This window comes from Gastrolobium bilobum, unplaced genomic scaffold (assembly GCF_033153095.1).
Source record: "Gastrolobium bilobum isolate Gb01-03AN ecotype WA unplaced genomic scaffold, APGP_CSIRO_Gbil_v1 utg13751, whole genome shotgun sequence".
NCBI lineage: Eukaryota > Viridiplantae > Streptophyta > Magnoliopsida > Fabales > Fabaceae > Gastrolobium > Gastrolobium bilobum.
Genome location: NW_026899937.1, coordinates 73,345 through 98,659, shown reverse-complemented (window position 1 = coordinate 98,659; position 25,315 = coordinate 73,345). Strand labels below are relative to the sequence as shown.

The following is a 25,315-nucleotide window of genomic DNA, read 5'->3' as shown; positions in this document are numbered from 1 at the left end:
AATAAAGTACCACAGTGAAAAAAGAGAGCTAGTGTGTATTTTCCTGGTTAAGTAACTCACGCTCGTCGTGCCTCTTTTCACCTAGGGACATAAAAGGTAATAATATAATATTTTCATTTTTTTTTTTTTTTTGGAAATAATATTTTCATTTTCTTTATAGATATTTTTGTAGAAAAATGATAAAATTTAAATAAAATTGTGTAAGTATTCCTGAGCAAGTAAGGAGTGTGGGTTTGGGTTTTTTGAAAGGTAAATATTACTCAACTGAGAAAATTGAGCAAACTGCGTTGTTTCCAAGTATGGCTAAGAGCGTTAAATTCCGAAGCAGGAAACGGATTAAGCGGGATTTGGACTGGAATTAGAAAGATTTTATTTTATTTTATTTTAATTTTTAGATTTTAAGTTTGATGTGCTGTGGTGTATAAAGGAAGTGTGAAGAAGTTCGGGAGTTCTTAGTTGAACGATAGAAGAAATTTGATTTTGTTATGATTTGTTGCGAAGCACAGTAGTGACGGTGCCATCTCTCCTGCGACAGTTTTTTTTGGGAACGATGAGTTTCCCGAATGGTTCTTCACCTCGCCGGCACACGGCGGAGAATGATATAGAGGCTGGCCCGGCGACTCGCCTCTCCACTGACGTCGACGACGGCGATTTCTCCGATCCGTTTGATATTGCCAGAACCAAGCACGTTTCGATTGAACGCCTCAGGCGTTGGAGAGTACGTCTTCTATTCTAACTCTCACATACACTCTGTTTTGTTTTCTTATTTTATTGTTTTTTGTTTTACTTTATCTTGTTTGTCTTCTTCTGTATCTTCTATTTTTGAATTATTTGCACTGTGTTTTCTATTTAAGGTGAATTTAGGGTTTGTACAGTGTGTATTCGTAAAATGCTAATGAGGGAAAAAATGATTGGATAGGGTTTTTGTGTCGTGGAAATTTTTTTGGTAAACAAAACAGTTGTGGATTAAGACTGTCAAGGGAATGAACAACAATGAAGTAGTGTAGTGTAGTCGTGTTTGAATAATGTCTCTGGATATATTCTATGAAATAGTTTTGGTTTCTCGAGAAAGACTTTGAGTATGTGGAATGTCAAACTAGTACTTGGTAGACGAAATTAGAATCGGACGGAAAATAATGTTTGTGTTCCATTAAAAGGAGAAGAGAATATAATGTTGTGCTCTGTTTTGTCCGTGCGGCAAATGCTACCATAATGAGATACCAAGTAAAAAGAGTGAGTGGTTTCTGTAGATTTCCCTCATTTATGTGAAGTATTTTAATCACATTTTGGGTGCTGAATATTTTAGAGATGAAATTGCTTCTTGTTCTGCACATTCTTCTTATTCCTTCTGGTGGAGAAGCTTGGTAGTTAGGGATTAAACTCATGCTTGAGAAATGTTGTTAAGAGGCTCAGAAAAGGTCAGCTTTGAGCCTTTTACTTGTGCACTAACTCTTGGGATGCTTGGTGTAAGAGAAAATTTTGAGTGAAGGATTTGGTTGCATTGATTCCAAGTTTTATCGCATTAATTGAGGTAATGAAGAATGAAAGCAGGTTTTAACTGAGTTGTGGTTGAAGATGGAGTGATGAGCTGGATGGATCCATATTTCAATGGAAAATGAGGAGAATGCATCAATTTGGAAGCTCCAGGGGGATGAAAGTCATTCCTTCCTTGTGAAGGAGCATTCAAGAATGATATGCTTGTCTGATTAACTTTATTCACTTGTAGTGGACAAGATGAAATATAGTGTCTATAAATATTGGTTTAATCCACCTTTCATCAGAATGTGTCATTCCAAAGTTTATGCATTTTAAAGAGCCATTCTGTTTTCCTAGTAGACCCTATGGGATAGAAGACGACTTGCGTTTAAGATTTAGGGATTCCATTATGGCTAAAAGATTTGGGTTCTAAAACATGAATGAGTTGCTGGGTTTCATATATGCGATTCCTGCAAATTATAGATAGACAAAGTTTTTAATGAAAGAAAAGCAGAGCAAAATTTTTATATTTAAATAGTAAGAGGTTTAGTCCTTTAGGGTTGCGAAAAGGAAAGAATGGAAATTGAAATTAGGAGGTTATCACTCTGAACAGTACTGTGAACTCAAGCCGAGAACAAAAAAGAAGCAAGTCTTCTCTCAAGCCTTCAAAGTCAAATGTCAATTCTTACCTGTCAACTTTGAATTTCTTTGTTTTAAAAAAAGGACATCTATAAGTTAAAAATGTCCTATATTGTTGAAATCATAGGGTTTAGGCAGTAAAGAGAAATATAAGCTAATGGATAAAATAAAATGGACAGATAGGATGCGTACTTTTAATACACAACTAACTCGGTGGTCCTATTTTATTATTCCAATAATTAGGAATATTGTAGTATTACTATTACAAGCCCAAGCCTAGTAATACAATAAGACTACTAACCCTTATTGAATAAAGAAAAAATTTGGAAACATAATGAAATTAGGTAACAATGCCTAAAATTGCTTCCTCAATTAGATAACTAATAAGTACATAATGTTTTAAAGATGATCTAAAATATTCGAATGATACCATATAAAAGATGGTAAGATATTCTAAATATTGAGATAATTTGACATTACTAAAAGCAAATAACCTCTATGACTACTTATTTGCTATTGGGGTTGAGACCGAAATACAAAACTACTAGATAATAAAATTCACTCTCAATGAAAATGCACCTAAGCTTTTGTGAAAATATTATTTTATTTAATATTCTCTAGTACTAAAAAAGTTCGACTACTTGCACATACCTTTTTGAGCAATTAGTGTTAGATTTCACTTTATTTTTGTTTAAACTTTTGAGTACTACTAGAATACCAGGAGTTTATTCCCAATAGATAATGTTTGGCTTTTTCTTATTAATTTGATGAGTCAATATAAAACTCTATGCATGAGTGTGACTTTTCTGAAATTGCAAAGATGCACCTGCAAATATAGACTTCCCGTTTCTGAAATTTGTCAAGAATCCTAGTAAGCAGTATGAATGTTGTTTTGTCATATACTATGTTAAGACCAATAGCCAGTTTCATTTGACTATTCTGCATTGCTATTTTTGAGGCTTTATGTATATATATTTTTGTTACTTGGATTTGGAACAAATTCCTTTTATTTTTTTAGCAAGCAGCACTTGTGCTTAATGCTTCTCGGCGATTTCGTTATACCTTGGACTTGAAAAAAGAAGAAGAGAAGAAGCAAATATTGAGAAAGATTAGAGCGCATGCACAAGCTATCAGAGTATGGTTCCTTCAATTGGACTTTCTTATGCTCATGTTACATATGTGAAGTTTACTAATTATTTATTTTTCCCTATTAGGCAGCATATCTTTTCAAGGCAGGTGTTGGGGGGCCAGTGAATGGTGAGTAATTGGATTATGCTCATTATTATTTGTAAATATCTTGGCTTTCCTTTTTGGTTTATTTTAGTTATTTGATGATCTCTAAGATATATATATATATATATATATATATATATATATATATATATATATATATATAACTGAACACTAGCTAACTGAACTAATTGAACAATAACTGAACCTAACAGACTTGACTTGTCAATACATTAAAACAGTGTGTAGCTCTATCTTATTTCAAATCTGTTTTAAGAAATATGAAATTTTCATTTTTGACAATCTTGTTGGACAGGCACGTGTTGTTTGTTTGTTTTGTTTTTCCTGCTCTAAATACCCAAACTTTTAATGTGCTTTTATGTGACGATGCTTGGTGTTCCATGGGCCTTTATCTAAATAACTTCACTGTGACTTGGCCTAGTATGTTGATAACTGTAGACAACTTTTTTCTGTCTTTATTTTTATACTATTGATTATTAATGTTTTTAACTGCTAGAATCTACACAACCTCCTTCGACCTCCACTGGTGAATTTCCCATTGGACAAGAGGAACTTGCTTCAATTTCAAGGGATCGTGATGCTGCTGCTCTGCAGCAATATGGAGGGGTATATTTACCAAGAGTAATTTTTTCTTAACATGGTAATGGTATTGATCAGAGTCATAAATTTTCACTTTTTTCTTCTGAATCACTATCAGGTTGTGGGGGTGTCAAATTTGTTGAAAGCCAATTTAGAGAAGGGGATTCCTGGTGATGATGCTGACTTACTAAAACGGAAAAATGAATTTGGTTCCAACAATTATCCTCGAAAGAAAGGAAGAAGTTTTTTGGTGAATTTTAGTGGATTTGAAATCATTGGATGCTTTATAGTTGTAGTATAGTTTACTCTTTTTATTGTGGAGATATATTAGTGACCTCTTTGTTTCTGTTTCTTTCTACAGATGTTTTTATGGGATGCTTGCAAGGACCTGACCTTGATTATTTTAATGGTAGCTGCAGCTGCTTCATTGGCACTGGGGATAAAATCTGAGGTGAGGTTGGCTGAAAAAGTTATGATGCAATTCTTTGTACGTGGTGCAAACAGTGGTTTGCATTGTTGATTTGCATACAAATATTAATCTCCAAATTTTGCACTGGCCTTGGTTTTCTGCATTTTTTTCCCACTAATTTAGCCGGTTTGCTTGAAAATATTAATCCTCTAAATTATGCTGGTCTCTGCATACTGATTTATATTACCTTCTTGGTCATGCTGTGGTCTAATGGGAATGCTAGAGTTTCTTATTTGCCCTGTCCCTTGTAATTCTTTCTTCTTGGTATTCTTGGATTTGTCAATAGCATATTTGATAGCAGGCTTCCTTTTTGTTTAATCCTTATATGCATATAGTGTGCCTTACTTTGGTGCCTGGTAGTCAAGATTGTGTGACAATTCACGCAAAATCGCAAAATGGTGGGATTGGGCGATCTTTTTCCATACCTCTGAGAAATGTGAGGGCGAAGAGGGCAATAGCAGAGTCCTCTTCAACTGCAAGTGAACCTCAGGCCACTGGAGAGAGAGAGAGAGAGAGAGATCTTTTTCCACTTCCAAATCGCTGTATCCACATGATCCTGATTTTCATCCTTTTCACTTTTTTTCTATTAATTAACTTTGCAGTTTTTCTTTTTATTTGTTTTTTCCTTATATTCCTTTTTATTTTTTTATTTCTTACTTTCTTATTCTTTTTTGTCCTCGTATATATCTTTATCTTCATTTTAATTTATTTTTCCTTCTAATTGTTTACTGCTTTCTATGGATAATGTTACACACACATATATACTTAAATTTTATTTTTATCTTTTTTTCCCAATCTTTTTGTACCTTTCATTTGGGTTCATCTATCACCGACTCCAACTAGTTTGAGATAAAGGTGTCGTTGATGTTGATGTTAACTTTGCAGTTTTTGACTTCATTTTTTTTCTTCCTATTGTTTGAATTTGCAGTTTAAAAGTTAAAACTTTTTTCTATTATGTAAATTTACAGTTTAAAACTTTTAATATAATTAATAAAATTTGATTGTTGAATTTCTTTTGTAATTTAAAGTTATTTAAATTTTAATAGTGATTTATATATTATTTCTTTTTATTTATATTATTTTTTTAATATATATGTTTTAAGTATCATTTTATACTTTAATATATTATCTTTACGAATTCATTATCATTTTTTCACCCCCTTCTGATCCTATATAAGATCTCGAGTTTGACTACCTTGCTTCGGTGAGCTTGGTAGCTTTCAATATGCTGGTACTATCTATATGCCAGGTCAGCAGCATTAGTATGTAGTTACATAAGTATAATAATGTTCAAATAAATTACAATGTAAGATTTTCCGGACTTAAATGACTTTTATGCGGATCTGTATGTTGCATTCTTTTGACTGTTATCTTTATCATCAGTTAATTCATTTGATCTTTTGTCTTCCTTATCCTTTCTGTTTTTCGTCCTTCCATTCCTAATCTGGGATTAGGAGTATATTTATGTTAAGAATTTGGCTTCATCCATTTTAGAAATAATTATGTTGCAGGGTATTAAGGAAGGATGGTATGATGGGGGAAGCATTGCTTTTGCAGTTATTCTTGTTATTGTTGTTACAGGTATTATATTATCTTTGTAAGCTTTAAAATGCATAAAGTGTTTGTTTTCATGTTTTATGATTCTCTTTTGCAATTTTCTATTTGATATGAAGTCTTTGGTCTATTCACAAGTTCATGATCCACTGTTCACTTTGTATTTTATTGAGGTTGTTATAATAATTATGTTTCTAGTAATTTCTCCTTGTAGAGCCCATCACCCTCATTCATTTCTCCCTTGTTTTGTAGCCACAAGCGATTATAAGCAGTCTCTTCAGTTTCGAGAGCTAAATGAAGAGAAGAGAAATATACGCCTGGAGGTTTGATTTTTTTTTTTCCTTAATATATTTTGGCTCAGTTTAACTTTTTAATTTTTGTATTATATGTACATATATATTTAGCCATTTTATTGACATATTTTAACTTTATATTTGGATTTGTGCATGAGAAGGTTATTAGAGGAAGTAGAAGGGTTGAGATCTCAATATATGATATTGTTGTTGGGGATGTGATACCTCTTAATATTGGTAACCAGGTACATGGATTTTTTTATTTGTCATTTTGCTCATCATAACTAATGATTGTATTTCCTTTTTGTTATTAAGTTTTCTGCTTTTTTTTTAGGTTCCTGCTGATGGAATTCTGATCACTGGTCACTCTCTTGCAATTGATGAGTCAAGTATGACTGGGGAGAGCAAAATTGTAAGTATTTATTTATATGTTGTGGGAAAATGGAATTATTACTTCATTTCCTATAACGATTTTTCTTTTTGCAGGTGTATAAGGATTCTAAAGATCCTTTTCTGATGTCTGGATGTAAAGTTGCAGATGGCAGTGGCACTATGCTGGTAATTTAGACTTGTTTTTCCCTTCCATTTTTGTAGTTGTATTGTATGCTGTCTTGATTTTAGTTTTTACAAATTAAGTGTTTTCAAAGGATTGTTGATGTAGTTAATGGAATGTAATAGTTGCTATGCTCGTAAGTGTGGGTGGTAATTATCCCAAGGACCGAAAATATGTGCGCTAATTGGAGAAGTCTTTCCTGATTGGATTTATAACACATTGTTTATCCTTTGTATTTGATACTGTTGAGATATATAGTCCCACATTGGTTGTATGCGCAACTAATGTGGAGTTTATAAGACCTTGGGCACTCCCACCCTTTGAGCTAGCTTTTGGGGTGGTGTATCCCAATGTTCTTTACATGGTATCAGAGCCTCGCCGCCCCCCACTTTCTCTTGTGGAGTTTCTTAGCACAGGTAGTCTGGGCCTGTTGCATTGTCCACGCTTCAAGCCCAAAGGGCTTTCGTGTGAGGGGGCGTGTTGAGATATATAGTCCCACATTGGTTGTATGTGCAACTAATGTGGAGTTTATAAGACCTTGGGCACTCCCACCCTTTGAGCTAGCTTTTGGGGTGGTGTATCCCAAGGTTCTTTACAGATACATTTATTTATTTTTGTAAAGGATTTTGATTATTACTTATTGAGTGCATGCTATTCTTTGGAAGGGATTTTATTCCCAGTTTGAATTCAGTTATGAAAACATTTGAGGCAGAGGGAATTGGAGTAGGAAAATATGGATTTACTTGTATTGAGCTTCTTTCAATAATTCAATATATTAAATGATATATTTGAGGGCGAGTCTGGAGTAGCAGTAAAATTGCTCTCTTACTGAAAGGTCACGGGTTCAAATTTGGATACAGTCTCTTTGTGAATATGTAAGGGTTAGGTTGCATTTAAGGATTTCCCTCACCCCTACCCTCGCTAGTCGGGATTTAATGAAGAGTGTTTTTTAAATTGGTTATATTTATTTTCTTAATTTTTTCGTATCTGTTACTGATTAAAACAACTTGTTTGGTGGTTTTACCTTTTAGTTGTTCATTTGTTTTTGCAGGTAACTGGTGTTGGTATTAATACTGAATGGGGGCTTCTAATGGCTAGCATTTCAGAAGATACTGGCGAAGAAACACCTTTGCAGGTCCTTATCTTACCTATGAATTCTGACTGAGTTCCTCTGTTTCTTATAATTTATTTACCTATATAAGATCTGCATATAGGTCCGCTTAAATGGAGTAGCCACCTTCATTGGTATAGTTGGACTCTCTGTTGCTGTTGTTGTCCTGATTGTGCTACTGGCCAGGTAACTTAGTTATTGGCTTATGGCTGCCATATGTTTATTTGTATGGGTCGAAGTTTTTTTTTTTTTGCATGCCTCTGAAGTGGCAACTTATTAGCAGATATTTCTCTGGGCATACTAAAAATCCAGACGGGTCGGTTCAATTTGAAGCAGGGAAGACTAAAGTTGGTCATGCTATTGATGGAGCAATTAAGATAGTAACTGTTGCGGTATGTGCCTTGATAAATACTAGGTTGCCAGAACATGCATGGTGCAATTAAAGACACGTGTATCAATATTTATTTATACATTGATTGTAACCCATTCAATATTTAGGTCACCATTGTAGTGGTTGCAGTGCCTGAGGGGCTCCCATTAGCAGTTACTTTGACGTAAGTATGCTAATTTTGATCTGAACTTCTAATTTAACTTCATTTGTTATTGCCAAGTCTTAATGGTTATGTTTCAACGATGATACCATTGCACATTGTGGATAAATTTGCCATTATTCTTGTACTTCATTATGTTTAAATTTGTTTCCTTAATTCAGTGGCAGATTTTGGTAAGACTGAGCAAACCCAATACTGGGTCCAACTTACAATTTATGAATGTTGTTTAAACTTTAATGTTCCTTTTTTCTTTAAAAAAACTGTAGTATTTTTTTTTTTCTTTCTTATCCTTATGTCAAGCATTATTTGATTGTTAAGATGCTCAGTTTCAGATCTGTAATATAGTTTTTTACCCTCCTCTCTCTTTCTCCCTCTGTCTTAAATCTTTTTATCTGTACTTACACGCTTTTTCCATTGACAATGGTTATAGACTGGCCTACTCAATGAGAAAAATGATGGCAGATAAAGCTCTGGTATGCCAATTGACGTTTGTGCTTCGATTGGATTTTGACACATATATGAGAATCTCTGTTTAATATGACACATTTTATTGCAGGTGAGGAGGCTTTCTGCGTGTGAGACAATGGGCTCTGCCACAACAATATGCAGCGATAAGACTGGCACATTGACTATGAATCAGGTTAGTTGTAATGCAGTATTTGAACTATTGATTAATAATTTTTTAATGACAAGTTACAAGAATACTTTCAACTTTTAAGATAAAATGGGAGTCCAAAATGCCAACTATTCTACCAATATGATATCCAATAAAAGTCTAATGAGTAGGAAATTTGGATAATATTGTGAGGAAGTTCATTTTTATTGGCCTTGGTTGGCGTATATAATTGTCTGTATAGCGGATTTTCATTGTCTCTTGATTTCTTATAAATTCTATGAAACAGATGACTGTGGTTGAGGCTTATGCTGGGGGTAAGAAGATTGATCCTCCCAACAAGTTGGAGCTCTCTTCTATCCTTCACTCTCTGCTCATTGAAGGTATTGCACAGAACACTAATGGCAGTGTTTATATACCCGAGGTATGCTTGAATTGATTTTCTTACACTGTACAGCCCCCCTCCCCAAAAATAAATGCACATGAGCAGAAACTTAGGTGGTTCAACTACTTTTTTGCATATTTATGTCCACTACAGGGTGCTAATGATATCGAGGTTTCTGGATCCCCAACAGAAAAGGCAATTTTACATTGGGGAGTATTGGTCTGTTTTTCTCCTTATTTTTGGAATGATTTATGTGCTTACAAGTTAGAACTAGTTATGACTGCTATTCTGAATTTCAGCTTGGGATGAATTTTGCCGCTGCTCGGTCAGAATCCTCAATTATTCATGTCTTTCCATTCAATTCAGAGAAAAAAAGAGGCGGAGTTGCAATACAGACGGTACTATATTCTTGGTGTATTAATTCAATTATGTAGATATGTTACTTCTGTTTCAGACTAACGAAACATTATAAGGTAGCTAATATATTATACACTATATCTGCTTTGTTAGCCAGGGCCCTATATTATAATTTTATGCTTATTTGCAGGCTGATTCTGAAGTCCATATACATTGGAAAGGTGCTGCTGAGATAGTCCTAGCTTGCTGTACAGGGTACATTGATGCAAATGACCAATTGGTGGAGATGGATGAGGAGAAGGTTTGACAAACTAGTTACATATTAAAATCATTAAATGAAGGCAATATTATTAGTTTTTTCATCTCGATTGCCCAGTTTGGAAATTTTCTCAGACTACACATCTTTTTTCTCTTCTCCTCTGTTGCTTTTCTGTATCTTGTCCTTTTGGTGGATTCTATTAGTATATAATTTCTTTATGACTGGAGAATTTCAAAAGCTTTCATATGTATCTTATATGCATTTATAAAACAGAGCAAACAAAATTAGCATATGAGCTGTTTGGATGACTCTTCACACCCACTAATTTTTTATTGATTTTAAAAAATGGCTGAGTGGAATTTTCCTGACTTGCAGATGACATTTTTCAAAAAAGCTATTGAAGAAATGGCTGCTGATAGTCTACGTTGTGTTGCCATTGCGTATAGATCATACGAAAAGGAGAAGGTTCCGACTAATGAAGAACTACTTGCTCACTGGTCTTTACCAGAGAATGATCTTGTTTTACTAGCTATTGTTGGTCTTAAGGTATGTAATTTCTCTAGAAACATGCCTATCATTGTCATCTTTGTCATATTTGTTTCTATTTTTATGTGATATTGTCTCATAGTTATATTTTTCTCTGATTTAAAGTTGAAGCTCCTTAGCACTGGTTTTAATACATATTTATTCCGAAATCCAATTGTTGCCTACTTGTTTTAACTAGGGACTTGGCAGGCAGTAGGGAATTTTCAATATTGTTTATTTTATTAATTAGGCATTTCTCCTAGCTCAACCTTGCCATTTTACATGTAAAATCTTCTATCTTATGACTTATTATAGGGTTGTGCGACTTTAAACTTCACATAAAAACATAGTTGATAATCTAAGTTTTTTACAGCATATGAGCTAAAAATGCTTCGACAGTTAGAGTGCGCATGACAACCTTTCCGGAATCAATTTTTTTTTTTAATTTATGTTCCCGGGAACAGAAATGGATAGAAAACTCGTTTGGTAAAACCAGTTTGTTTTTTTGTTCCTGGGATGAACCAGATTAATTTTTGTGCAGGGGAACAGAAAAAAGAATCAGAAAAAATTTCTGCATTTTTGTTCCCGGACACAAAATGAGAAACATTTATATCTCTTAATCACTTTTCATCTCTACCATCATCACCACCACCACCACCATTATCCCAACACGACCACTGTCACCATCGTCGTCGCCGCCGTCGTACCACTAGTGTTGTCGTGACCACCCCCACGACCATGATGCCACCATCACCACCACCTCTACCCATCACTACCACCATGCCATCATCACCACCACCACAACTACTACCGCTGCAACCACCACCACCACCATCATCACTACCGCCATCAACCACCACCACCATCATCGCAACCACCGCCACCATCGCCATCACCACGTCACTGCCACCACCACCATCGCCACCGCTACCATCACCACTACTGTCACCAACCACCATTATCATTGTTGCAGCCACCATCGACACCGCCGCCGCCGCCACCAACCATCACCACCATTACACCACCACCGCCACCACCACCACCACCACCACTGTCACCTACCACCGCCGCCTCCGCAACCACTGCCACCACCACCACCACCACCACCATCTCCATGATTCCATCACAACTACCACCACCATGCCACCGCTATCATTGTCGCCGCCACCAATGTCACCAACCACCATTGTTGCACCCACTGCTGTTACTGCCACTACCACCACCACGCCACCGCTACCATCACCACCAACCACCACTATCATTGTTGTAGCCAACATAGACACCGCTGCCGCCACCAACCACCATCGTCACCATTACACCACCCCCGCCACCACCATCACCACCACCACCACTATCACCTACCACCTTCGCCACCGTCGCAATCACTGCCACCACCACCACCATCTCCACGATGCCATCACAACCACCTCCACCACCACCACGCCACCGCTACCATCACCACCACTGTCACCAACCACCACTATCATTACTGCAGCCACCACCGACGACGACGATGCCGCCGCCACCAACCACCACCACCATCATCACAACCACTACTGTCACCACCACCACCACCACCACTGTCACCTACCACCAGTGGAGTCACTGCCACTACCACCACCACCTCCATGATGCCATCACAACCACCACCACTACTATTGTCGCCGCCACCAATGCCACCATCCCCATCACCATTGTCGCAGCCACTGCCGTCATCTCCACCACCACCATCCCCCCCACTACCACTGTCATCGCCGCAGCCACTGTCATCACAACCAGCACCACTATCATCACCACGTCACTGCCGCCACCACCGTCGTACTGCCGCCGCCGCCACCACCACAACCACACCATATGGAAAGGAAAGTGATGATCCAATTTTTTTTATATTTAATAGAAATTATTTTTTATTATATTATTTGTTGTATTATCAAACGCAATTCTCATTCTCGGAATAAAAATTGAATATGTTATCAAACATATTTTTTTTCTCAGAAACTGTTCCAAGGAACAGAAATAGAAAAGAATTGTTTTTTTTCAGAAACAGTGCTAGCGAATAGAATGGTTGTCATGTACATCCTTAATTTTCTATCGTTTCTGTATATTCTTATTTTTTCTTATATCACTTATATATTGAAATGCAGGATCCTTGTCGACCTGGTGTCAAAGATGCCGTTCAGCTTTGCCAAAAAGCTGGGGTTAAGGTATCATATACGTTTGATTTTGAAAGTTGTTTGGTGTCCCATGAGGATATTTATTTTTTAACATTTTCAGTTATAACATGTTCATTACAACAAGTGTTATCAATAGTGGGATGATGGTGTGGTGAATGGCAGATGAATGGAGGCCATGTTAAAAATTGTGAATGTAGTATAAGACTTGCATAATATAAATAACAAGAATCTAATAACTTATACCAAGAATAATAAACAATTAAAACATTTTCTAGCATACATATCACACTTGCTAAAAGTATCACAAATCATGTAAAGCAAGCAGAAAAGAACTAAATCTGGTCAGAATGGGCATGCTGAGTTGTGGGTGGGGTTACCAAAAAAGAAAGAAAAACAGATATGAACATAAACGTGAGAACAAAATTATGGCTGTGTTATGTGAAATGAAAATAGTGCATGTTGATTCTGTTATGGTGAAACAAAAACAAGGAGCATTTGCGTAAAACAAGAAGAACATTGGATCTGGGTTGTGAGGAAAACAAAAATAAAAATATTAACAAAGGGATGAGTGGCCTTACGTGACTAAGGAACATTGGCGAAAGACGCATGCAACAGAGTTGTTGAGGGACAAGAAGATGGAAACAGAACAGATATGTTGCATACATATGGTAGAACTGATGTGCTATGGTCAAAGGGAGGGTTTTCTAACCGAGTTGCTGAAAAATCTTTTTATTTTTCTTTTTTATATAATTGAAAAATATGTTTTAGCTTCTAAAGGGTAAGGTAATATCCATAAACTTGACATATGGCGGTAGATGAAAGGTTTTTCACCTTGACATTTGTATGGTAGTTTTCCATGAATTCCGCCACCCCATTCTGCCATGGCTGCTATTTGATGACACAATTGGCACATTTTATTATATTACTCTATTGCAACCTGTAGAGTGTATTCTGAATTTGATGTGTCAACATTTGGTTTTCGTTAAGAGAAAGAACGACTGACTAAAATTTGTTTAGTTGGACTAAGTTACTAATTTGCTACCTTCTTTGGGCTAGGTAAATCTTGAGAAATTGTGGTTTTATGTTACATTAATTAGAAAAATGAAAACGAATTTAAGATAGTTGAGAACCTTGCGCTTGCAGTACCATCATTTTCTCAATGGTCTGAATTTTGTCTTTTTGCAGTGTGTATCATTGCTTTTGAATTTGATGCCTTGTAAACGAAATCAAGATGAACTAGAAAGAGAGAGAAAGAGATAGAAAATCTGAGAGAGGAAAGACTTTCATAATTCTGTTGTATATCAAAAGTGAAGAAGATAGTACACAAGGGTATATTTATAGACCTGCTATTGGAAAGCAAATGCAACTGATTCCGTAAAATATGGAACTGAACTGCACAGTGGAACTAACACACTGTACAGTGAACTAACTGAACTTAATACTCTACTATTCTCCCCTCAAGCTCAAGCGGGTTGGATCAACATTGCGTGATAAAAAACGTTGAGCTTGTCTCTGAGTTCTTCAAACCTGGCTGCAGATAAAGGCTTAGTAAAGGTGTCTGCAACTTGTAAAGGGCCTGAAATATACTGCACAACAAGAGACTTGGCCAGAACCTTTTCTCTTACAAAGAAGTCATCGAGTTCCATGTGTTTGCTCTTGCTGCATTGAAGGAGGATGAAATAAAAGGCCATACGAAAGAGTTCCTTTAAGATGACGAAGAATTCTTTTGACTATTTTCTAGTGATCCTCAAGTGGCTGACTAGAGGGAGGGATCAGGAACATAATCGGAACCATGTTTGGTCAGTTTACAACCACTTATCATAGGAGTAGATATGCCTTTAGCTTCTGTCATGCCAGCCTTATGCAGTACATCCTTGATGTATTTAGACTGAGATAAATGTAGTCTCCCATTAGAGAGATTTGACTTCGATGCCAAGGAAATAATCCAGATTTCCAAGCTGTTTGAGAGCAAATTTGGAGTGCTCTTGATTAGTAAGCTGCTGAATTAAGTCAGAATTGATGCCAGTGATGATTATATCATCCAAATGAACTAAGATATTAATGCAGTGGCCATTGGATTGAAGAATGAAGAGAGAGGGATCATATTTGCTAGAGATAAAACCAAGTTGATGAAGAGCTGCTTCAAATTTCTCAAACCAGGCCCTAGGAGTCTCTTTTAAACCATAAAGAGATTTGTTAAGTTTGCGTACCAGTGACTGTGACTTCAAAACCTGGAGATTGAGTCATGTATACTTCTTCCAAAAGCTCTCCATTAAGAAAAGCATTGTTAACATCAAAGTTGCTTTAGGGGCCATCCATGAGATAAAGCTAAAGTGAGAATAATTCGAGCAGTTATGGGCTTAACCTCCATAGAAAAAGTTGCATGATAGCCATAGCCATGTTGTTGATGAAATCCTTTGGCAACAAGTCTAGCTTTGTATTTATTTATTGTTCCATCTGAATTTTCCTTTATTCGAAAAATCCATTTGCAGTCAATGGGTTTTCTGGAAGCAGGCAGAGGCATAAGAGACCATGTGCCATTAGCTAGGAGAGCATCATATTCCTGTTTCATGGCATGAAACCATTTGGGTTCTGCCATTGCTTAACTGTAGCGGGCTCCATATGGGCAGTGGTGTTGGTCCTTTAGATTTGGTAATGATAGTGTGACATTCTAAGAGAACCAGAGGGCATATATTCAGATCCTGAAGAAGATGGGGAAGATGAAAAGGATAGTGGTGTAGTGTTGGATAAAGAAGATTGATTGGCAGTGTTTGAGGACTGGGAAGGAGTAGGTGAAGACTCATTACTAGATTTGTTTGCAGTAGAGTCAGAATTTGGGCTGATATGAAGGGAACTAAAATCTGTTTGAGAAGTAGAAGATGAGTTTGCGGAGGAGTCAGAACTGTGATGAATACTTGGTGAACTAGACCCTATGGATTGAGGAGCAGAAAAAGAGGACTTATGACCAGAAGCAGCTGATGTATTTGGTATGAATCTGTAGCAGAATGAGGGATTATGCCAGTAGAGGAAGCACTTGAACTAGATGTTTGTGTAGGTAAATGTGTAGTCTGTGAGGCAGTAGATGGAAGGGTAGATGGTGCTGAATTATTTGGAAGAAAACAGGACATAGGAATAATGGTGCTGGAGTAGTGAGATGAGTTTGTAACGGTGGAGGAAGTTGGTGGAAATAAATTAGGAAAGGGAAATCTAAATTCATTGAAAGGGAAATCTAAATTCATTAAAAAGGACATCGTTGGAGATGTATAGTTTTCCTTCGGTTTGTGACTAGGTGAATACCATAGATATATTCGTGAGATCTGAAGTTTAATTTGTGCTTATTATATGGACGAAGGAGAGGAAAACAAGCACATCCAAATGTTCGAAGAAAGTGATAATCAGGAAGAGTTTTATGAAGTTCAAAATATGGAATTTTGAAATTTAAGGCAGTGGCGGGAAGTTTGTTGATTAAGTAAACAACGGTAAGAAAAGCATGATCCCAGTATTTGAGTGCAAGGAGAGTAAGTCCCATGTCATCTATGTGTCTGTGTTTTTTGTCAACTAACCCATTTTGATGGTGGGTGTGAGGACATATAAGTTTGTGAGTAATTCCTAATTCAGTGAGGAATTTTGTAAAGGGTCGAAATTCACAACCCCAGTCTGTTTGGACAGAGTTGATGTTCTGTTTAAACTGTGTAGAGATTAGAGAATGAAAGTTTTTGAAGACACTTAATGATTCTGATTTTTGTTTGAGAGGATAAATCCATGTGAATCTGGTTGTGACATCAACAAAGGTTATGTAATACATGAAACCTTGAGAAGATTGAATAAGGGCTGGTCCCCACAAGTCACTAAATATAAGTGTGAATGGTTCATTGTATTCTGTAGATGGAGAGGAAGGTAACCTATGAGATTTAGTCATACAACATGATGAACAAAAATCAGATGTAGTTTTATTTCCAAAAGGTATATTACAATGAGATAGAATCTTTTTTAAAGATTCAAAATGTGGATGTCCTAATCCAGAGTGCCAAAGACCATAGCTGCCAGATACATCAGCAACAGAAGTATTATTACAAGTTGGACTACATGACAAAAAATTACAAACAGAATTATTTGTGTTACAAACAAACACTGAATTGACAGACTTATTTGAAGAGGAGACATGTCTTGACAAGGATGGAGCAGGAGCTTGAAGTCCCTTGAATTTATAGAGACCAGCTTGTCCAAGAAAGCCTTCAAGTAAGACCTCCTGGGATTTGACAAAGCAGCGAATAGAATGGAATTCTAAATAGACTTTGTTATCTCTAGCAAATTGGCGGACACTTATGAGATTTTTGGTAATTTTGGGAACAAGAAGAAGATTATGTAAATTTAGGGAAGTGCGTGGGTTGAGAGGAGAAACAAAACAAAACTGCTTGAACCAATAGAGGTGATAGACAAACCTTGTCCATTACCAACACAATTCTGATACGGCCAATCATTTTGAGAGCTCTGCAACAAGTGTGCTGTATTAGCAGTCACGTGGTGTGAAGCTCCTGAGTCAGGGTACCAGTCAAGAGCCAGCTGACTATTTGAAGTTGTAGCAAGAGCATGTGGAGTTCTAGCATTAGAAAGTGAGGCTTGAGAGGCTTGAGATTGTGTCTGAGATTGCAATGATTGCAAGGATCCAGGAGCATGAGCAATATTATTCCAGTTTTGAAAAGATGGAATTTGAGAGACAATTAAGTTTGCATTCGCTGGAAAGTTCGCTGGAAAATTCCCCAGAGAGTTGACCGTCCTCGGAAAGTGAGATTGAGTTGCTTGAGAAGGTGTAAAATTTGTGTTGTACCTCCACCAACAATTTACAACTTCGTGGCCACTTTTCTGGCAAAGTTGATAGATAATAGCGAACCTGCCACCGCTCTTGCCACCACAATTCTAGCCGCGACCATCATGCCAACCACCTCTCGTTGGCTGTACATAGCCACCAAAGGTGTTTCCTTGTTCGTAAGGACCTTTTTGCGTGGTTTCTTGTTGCCTGTTATTTCCCTGTTCTTGAACACGTGGAACAGGGGCTAACAGAGGAGGATTGTGAGCAACCTTAATAGAGCTAAGGCTCAGTGCACTCGATTGCCAAGAGCTGTGATTCTAGATCTTCAAAGGTGCTCGAATATTTTCCTCTAAAATAGGTGATAAAGGACCATAATCTTCAGGTAGTCCTTCAAGAACAGTTCTTATAAGCCCTCCTTCAGTAAAAGGTTCACCTATTGCAATACTTGAATATGAAATAATATGTTGTGTATTAAGCTAATACAGAGAGTTACAATATATAGAGACTCTAATGGGCTTAAGTGAGAAGCCAGATTTAATCCAAAAAGAATATTTCCGGATAGGAAAGTAATCTAATACAAATCTAATCTATACAAATCGAAACCAAATCTATATATCTAATATTTCCTATTCTAACACTCCCTCTCAAGCTGGTGCGTATATATTGTGATCACCAAGCTTGCTACAAATATATTCAACTCGAGGATCTCTAAGAGCTTTAGTGAAGACATCCGCTAGTTGATCATTAGAGTTGATAATAGCTGTTTTGATTTCTCCTGACTGAATCCTTTTTCGAATGAAGTGACAATCAATCTCTATATGTTGGGTTCTCATGAAATACAAGATTAGAGGATATATGTAGCGCAACTTGATTATCACAAATGAGTGTCATGGGTTGTTTCTGTTCACAAAGATGAAGCTCCTGAATCAACTGCTTTAACCAGATTAACTCACAGGTAGCAATTGTCATTGCACGATACTCAGCTTCTCCATTAGATCGAGCAACAACATGTTGTTTCTTGCTTTCCCAGAAATTAAGTTTCCTCCAAAGAAAACACAATAGCCGGAAGTAGAGCGCCTGTCTGAGGGTGATCCTGCCCAATCAGCATCGGAATAACTGGAAATTTCTGTATTTCTCTGATCCGAAATGAAGTATCAGAAAATTTAATTGTTCCATCTCCTGCAATCTGGGAGAAACTGCCATCGGCGATCTTGACCCGAGATCGCCCGAGAGGGTTCAGAGTATGGAGTGTAAGAACAAAACAAGGTCGGATTACTTGTCATATGGTAATAGGCTCCAGAATCAAGGATCCAATGATTTTGACTATCAACATGGAAAGCTGTACCTTGTTGGGGTCACATTACTAGTGGCCTTAGGAGGTTGAGTTAAAAGTCTCTGAAGTTGTTCAAATTGAGTCTTGCTGAGAAACACACCATCAGCTTCCTAAATGGTATCAGAACCAGTCTCTGATACCATGTAAAGAACTAATTCAACCAAAAGCTTAAGCTATTAGGTGAGGGCCGTTTATATCATACTCTAACACGACCCCTCATAAGAGAGCCCATTGGGTTTGGAAGGTGGATGATGCATCAGGACCAGCTTATCTGTGCTAAGAAATTCCACAAAGAAAATTAGGGGGGGCGATGATCGAACCCGGGACACGAGGCTCTGATACCATGTAATCAGTAGAGACCTGATATGCACGACTTTATTCTGTCCTTTTAGCTTCCAATTTGCAGGTTTCCTGTGGATTTTCCAACATTTCTCATGGGTATGACCAATTTTATTGCAGTGCGTGTACCATGAATGACCATCCCGTTCTGATTCTCCAGAGGAACCGTCAATGGTACGTTTGGCAGCCAATGCAAACATATCATCAGACTAATCAATTGATTTCTATTCTTCCAGCATAACTCTCCGTCTACTAGCTTTTCTCCGAACTTCAGCAAAGGCATTTGCAAGTGAGGGTAACATTCGCTATCCCAATCTTCGACCACGAACCTCATCAAGATCTCGATTGAGGCCAACAAGGAAATCATAATGTTGTTCCTTGTCCAAGTGTTTTTTAAACTGTGTATTAGCTTTCAATCCTTTAAGGTCGGATGCATAATAAAGGTCCTGCCACAAATTTGTTAGTGCAGTAAAATATGCAGTAATGGTTATACCCCTTTGACGAAAGTTCCTTAACTTATTACTCAGTTCAAAGACTTGAGAGGTATTCTCCACATCTGAATAATTTTGTTGAACAACATCCCAAATCTCCTTGGCAGTATCGAAGAACAAATAGATTTAGCCAATTTGTGGTTCCATGGAATTAGTCACCACGCCATTATCAAGGAATTATTGATCTCCCAATTTTCATAATTTTTCATAATCAGGAGCATCCTCAGTAGGTTTCTTAATTTTCCCATCAGGATAACCCATCTTACCTTTTGCCCGGATGACCAACTTAATAGATTGAAACCATTGCAGAAAATTCTTACCGTTTAACCGGTGACTAGTGATCTGCATACCTAAGTTATCTCCAGAGGATTGAAATTTTGGGACAGATGAGGAAGCGGAAGAATGATATGAGGAAGCCATGAATAAAGAGAGAAGGTTTGACCGTGGACCCGAAAAATCAAGTTGCTCCGATTTTAGATCTGACTATTGGAATAGGTAGAGGAGCTGACGAGATGCTCTGGGCAGGTCGCGTCGGAAAAAAATTCTGGGAAGGTGGCGTGTGGGCTACACGCGCCGAAGAGTGACCGTGCGTGGGATGTCTAACGGCGATGGGTCCGGTGGCGTTTCACTCGTCGGTGCCTTTTGAGTACAATGGTTACTCCACCTTCTCGATTGGAGGTCTGTAGGTATGGTTTCTGGGATTTGACAGAGGTTGATTTATGTTTGGATATTTTTTTTGAATTAGTTTCAGCCTTGAGTGTGGTTGATCTAGGGTAGGAACAATCCCGCTCTTGATACCATATTGAAATATAAAAAGAATTGTTTTTCTGTATATTGATACTATGAATAAATTACATAAGGAGTATTAATTCAAGAAAGAATAGCTAAGAATGACTCAGTGATGAGTAATCAATCTTATCAATGAGTCATCAATCCTATCTACTAATTAATAGGAAATTAAAACTGAAATATTTGAATCATGATTTCCTACAAACTATTTGCTTTCATAAGAGGAGAGGAAATTCTTGCTCGTTAATTTCACTGACAACTGAGTATTAAAGAGTATAGGTGATCCTGAATCACCTGAAGTATTTTGAGAAGCTGATGAAGTAGAATCATGATTGTTTTGTGTAGCGGAAGCCATAGAAAGACAGAGAAAATGGATCAGGGCCCCAAGATTGGAGCTCTGATACCATAAACGAAATCAAGATGAACTAGAAAGAGATAGAAAATCTGAGAGAAGAAAGACTTTCATAATTCTGTTGTATATCAAAAGTGAAGAAGATAGTACACAGAGGTCTATTTATAGACCTGCTATTGGAAAGCTAATCAGTTGCATTTGTTGTAATTGATTCCTTAAAACATGGAACTGAACTGCACAGTGAAACTAACGCACTGTACAGTGAACTAACTAAACTACAGTAAACTAACTGAACTTAATACTCTAATACCTTGACGGTCTCAAAGACACATTTTTATCTTAGTAGTTTCATCTGATTTTAAATTTCCTGTAAACTCAGCATTTAAATCAAGAGATGCAATATGCGTTGCTTATACACTTTTTAGTAAAAATCAGTTTTGATTTTGTTGTTTTGATTTCTAATCCTAGGTAAAAATGGTCACCGGTGACAATGTCAAAACTGCAAAAGCAATTGCTGTGGAATGTGGAATACTTGGTTCATTTGCTGAAGCTACAGAACCAAACATCATTGAGGGAAGCACATTTCGTGCCTTGTCAGATGCACGGAGAGAAGAAATTGCTGAAGCGATATCGGTAGAGTCCAGTTACTATGACAAGCTTGTTCTTCTGCTCTTATAGTGATATACTTCTTGGCAAATGACGTTCAGTGTCAATACTAATAGGTAATGGGACGGTCATCTCCCAATGACAAACTGTTGCTTGTACAAGCATTGAGGAGGAAGGGTCATGTTGTGGCTGTAACTGGAGATGGAACTAATGATGCTCCTGCACTTCATGAGGTTTGCATAGCATTTTATGTTCTTTTGTGCTTCTGCTTGAATTGTTATCTCAAGATTAAGTACATGTTTCAATGTTGATAATAATAAGGGTACACTGAGTATGATTATGTGACGCTATGTCTATCTTATACACATCATGTAATTGTATGATGACAAGTCCTTGTGTTGATGAAGGATTTTCTTTACATCATGTCTTGTTTTTCTATTTTTCAAAAATTTGAATTTACTATTATTCCAAATTTCCAATACAGGAGCTTTTGTTCTTATGAAGTAAACTAGTGTTTATTCTGTGTGTTTGTGCGTAATTCTATACTTTTGGAATATAGGCCGATATAGGTCTTGCAATGGGTATTCAAGGTACAGAAGTTGCCAAAGAGAGCTCTGATATCATTATTTTGGATGACAATTTTGCTTCAGTTGTGAAGGTTAGTATTCTTTTTTATAAATTTTATTTTGGGAGATAACATTCGTTCTTAATGAATGTTGCTTGTTAAACATTCACCTCTTGAAGCGTTATTTCTGGTATTACTAGAAATAGAAATTTAGTTTTTGAATACCGACTTTATAATGAGATGTTTATAAAGAATTGAGGTGCAGTTAATGGCTTTGGATATTTTTTATGTGAGCTGATAATAATGAACTGATATGGGAAGTATAACTGGTAATGACTTTCAATTTTCTCCGTATGTAGGTTGTTAGATGGGGGCGGTCAGTATATGCAAATATTCAGAAATTTATCCAGTTTCAGCTTACAGTCAATGTGGCAGCTCTTGTTATAAATGTTGTTGCTGCAGTTTCCACTGGTGATGTCCCACTAAATGCAGTGCAGGTCTACTTTCTCTCTCTGACTTGTGCTCACTTATTCATTTATTAAGGATGTCGTTATATCTCTTTGTTGGCTTCTGTACAGCTTCTCTGGGTAAATCTTATCATGGATACTTTGGGAGCACTAGCATTGGCGACTGAACCGCCCACTGATCACCTGATGGATCAGCCTCCAGTGGGCCGAAGGTTGATTTTTATTTTTCTGATTGCAGTGCTTGGAAAATTAGGAGGAGTGATACAATACAGTTGTAAAGCAATTATTTTTCTGTTTTTTAATTTTTGTTTCTTTTAATAGAAGAAATTAATTAAAGAGAAAGAATAATGTGCAAGACCAGAGGTGAGATGTCCTTCAAGGAATACAAAGACTGCAGGGTGCAGGGTATAATCAATTGAAATACATTCCATTAGTGAAGTTCTGCAAAACCTTCTCCTCAAGACGAGAAAAACCGTTGCCCATAGCCATAAAGATGCTAGTGGGGGCTGAATTTGTGTAATGCATGGATTTGCAGAATTCATTTGTGAATAATGGGCCTATTTAGTTTGCAGCTTTATAATCAAAACAATAGTTTTTAATACATCAACATCAACCGACACCATTAATAGAAGAAAGAAATTTGAAGAGAGAAGCATAGTGTACAGGACCAAAGATGAGATTTTCTTCAGAGAATAAGAACAGCAGGGTATAATCAATTGAAAAACAATGCATGCAGTGAAGCTAGGCAAACCCTTCCGGAATTTTGTTTTGGCAATAGCAGTGAAGATGCTAGTGAAGGCTGCATTTGTACACGCATGGCGCATGCATGTATTTACCTAAATGCATTTGTGAATTGTGGGCATGTTTAGTTTTCAATTCTATTATCAAAACAATTGGATGTTTTTTATGTCATGGAACTGACGATATGTTGTGTGCTTTTCAGAGAACCTCTCATCACAAATATTATGTGGAGGAATTTACTGATACAGGTGAATTTTGTTTCTCATTTATTGGTACCCCTATTGTCATTGTAGTCGGCAGGGATTTGTTTATTATTTGTTTTACCCATGAACGGCCAACTAAAGGATTTAGGAACTACAGTATCTTGCTTCGCCATTACTGCTGTGAATGCTGTACATCTTTTGTCTCTAACTGAATCATCAATATTAATTGGAATTTTTCAGGCAATGTACCAAGTGTCTGTCCTGCTTGTTCTCAATTTCCGAGGTATTAGCATACTGGGCCTGAGGCATGAGAAGCATGACCATGCGGTCAAAGTAAAAAACACTTTGATCTTCAATGCTTTTGTTATCTCTCAAGTAAGTTGTTACCTTCACCCATTAGTCTCAATTTAGTGGTAGGACTCTACATTTTCATACTAGTTTTTATTTTTGGTGGGGGGAGGTGGGGGCGTTTTATTTTTTATTTTCCTTAAAAACATTTATTTTTGTGGGGAAAATCTAAGCTTCAATAATATTGGTGGGACCCAGAAGTAATTCTATTCCCAAAAGATTTCGGATGGCTTGCCTCTGCTCTGGAGTTTTTCTGTTGTTGCTTGTGATCATATATGATTCCTGAGATTTGTTTCGATTCCCTCTTATCAATATTGCTGTTGGATTCTTCTTTCCTCGTTTTTTTTTTGGGTGCTAAATCCTTTTGATGTTAGAATAAGGTTATGGTTTGTGGGATTTATGCCCGTTTTTTTTTGCAACTTATATTCGTGGCCATGTTGGTAGCTGCCCTATAACTGTACTGTTTTCTTCTTTCAATTCTCATTTAAATGATGACAAAGAAGTATGCTTTCAAAACTGCAGATCTTTAATGAATTCAATGCACGAAAGCCAGATGAATTCAACATTTTTAAAGGAGTCACAAAAAATTACCTCTTTATGGGGATAGTGGGATTAACTGTTGTGCTTCAGGTTAGTCTTGTTTGAGGTCCTCTCGTTGTTTAGCTTCGTTAATGAAATGTTCATTGGGCCGCCATTAAACTGCTACTGTTTTTCAGATTATCATCATTGAATTTCTTGGGAAGTTCACTTCAACAGTCAGGCTTAATTGGAAGCAGTGGCTCATTTCTATCATTATTGGATTTCTTAGGTTAGTTAGCCAAGTGTATCTTGCTCGTTGCGTGCTTTTTTCTTCTTTAGTAAGTTTCTGTTATTGATTGTCCTCGATGAATATCAAAAATGGCCTAAATTGATTGTTGAAATTATTCTAAGCAAGTGCACGAAAGGAATTAAGGAAGCTGTAGAATAGAGACTATAAGGTTTGCTTGTGCACAACTGCTAACCTGATATCCTAATCTCATGCTCTTATCTTTCCTCATACTTTCAGTTGGCCTATTGCTGTGGTCGGGAAATTGATACCAGTACCAGCAACTCCCCTCAATAACATTTTTTCAAGATTCCACACTCAAAGAACTTCAAGAAGGAAGGAACCTGAGGCTTCTCAATAGCTGTTTCAGGCTGATTCTGCTGTTTCATTTGTTGTCTGGAGGTGGCCTGTGTGTTTGTAATGGAGAATAGTATACTGGTTGCTCAAACGCGTTTCTTTTCCTACTGACCTAACGTCGTTTTAACTAGTTAATTTCCTGACAAATTTGGAATTGTTATATACCTAGGTTTTAACAAGAGTATATGGAATTATCTACTAGTCTTGGTGTTTGTTCAACGTAAAGTCTTGGCGTTTGTTCAACGTAATTGTTAGTTTGACAGATGCTGATTAATTTTTTCGTAGATTTGAAAATTTTCAAAGATATAGATTGACTTCAA

At 36.9% G+C, this 25,315-nt stretch overlaps 1 protein-coding gene across 1 annotated transcript; it reads left to right on the top strand.

Moving 5' to 3' along the window:
- Positions 1 to 231: 231 nt before the first annotated feature.
- On the top strand, positions 232 to 25,315 carry LOC133294282 (calcium-transporting ATPase 8, plasma membrane-type-like). The gene is made up of 33 exons (XM_061492934.1): positions 232 to 718; positions 3,134 to 3,250; positions 3,330 to 3,372; positions 3,863 to 3,972; positions 4,064 to 4,195; positions 4,307 to 4,396; positions 5,926 to 5,995; positions 6,221 to 6,291; positions 6,423 to 6,506; positions 6,596 to 6,673; positions 6,748 to 6,819; positions 7,866 to 7,949; positions 8,029 to 8,111; positions 8,209 to 8,317; positions 8,424 to 8,479; positions 8,907 to 8,949; positions 9,033 to 9,116; positions 9,379 to 9,513; positions 9,628 to 9,693; positions 9,774 to 9,872; positions 10,022 to 10,132; positions 10,466 to 10,636; positions 12,760 to 12,819; positions 21,372 to 21,536; positions 21,626 to 21,742; positions 22,069 to 22,167; positions 22,434 to 22,571; positions 22,653 to 22,753; positions 23,485 to 23,530; positions 23,726 to 23,860; positions 24,356 to 24,463; positions 24,550 to 24,641; positions 24,879 to 25,315. Exons 1-33 carry the CDS (start codon positions 551 to 553, stop codon positions 24,997 to 24,999), a joined length of 3,258 nt encoding a protein of 1,085 aa, XP_061348918.1. The 5' UTR covers positions 232 to 550; the 3' UTR covers positions 25,000 to 25,315.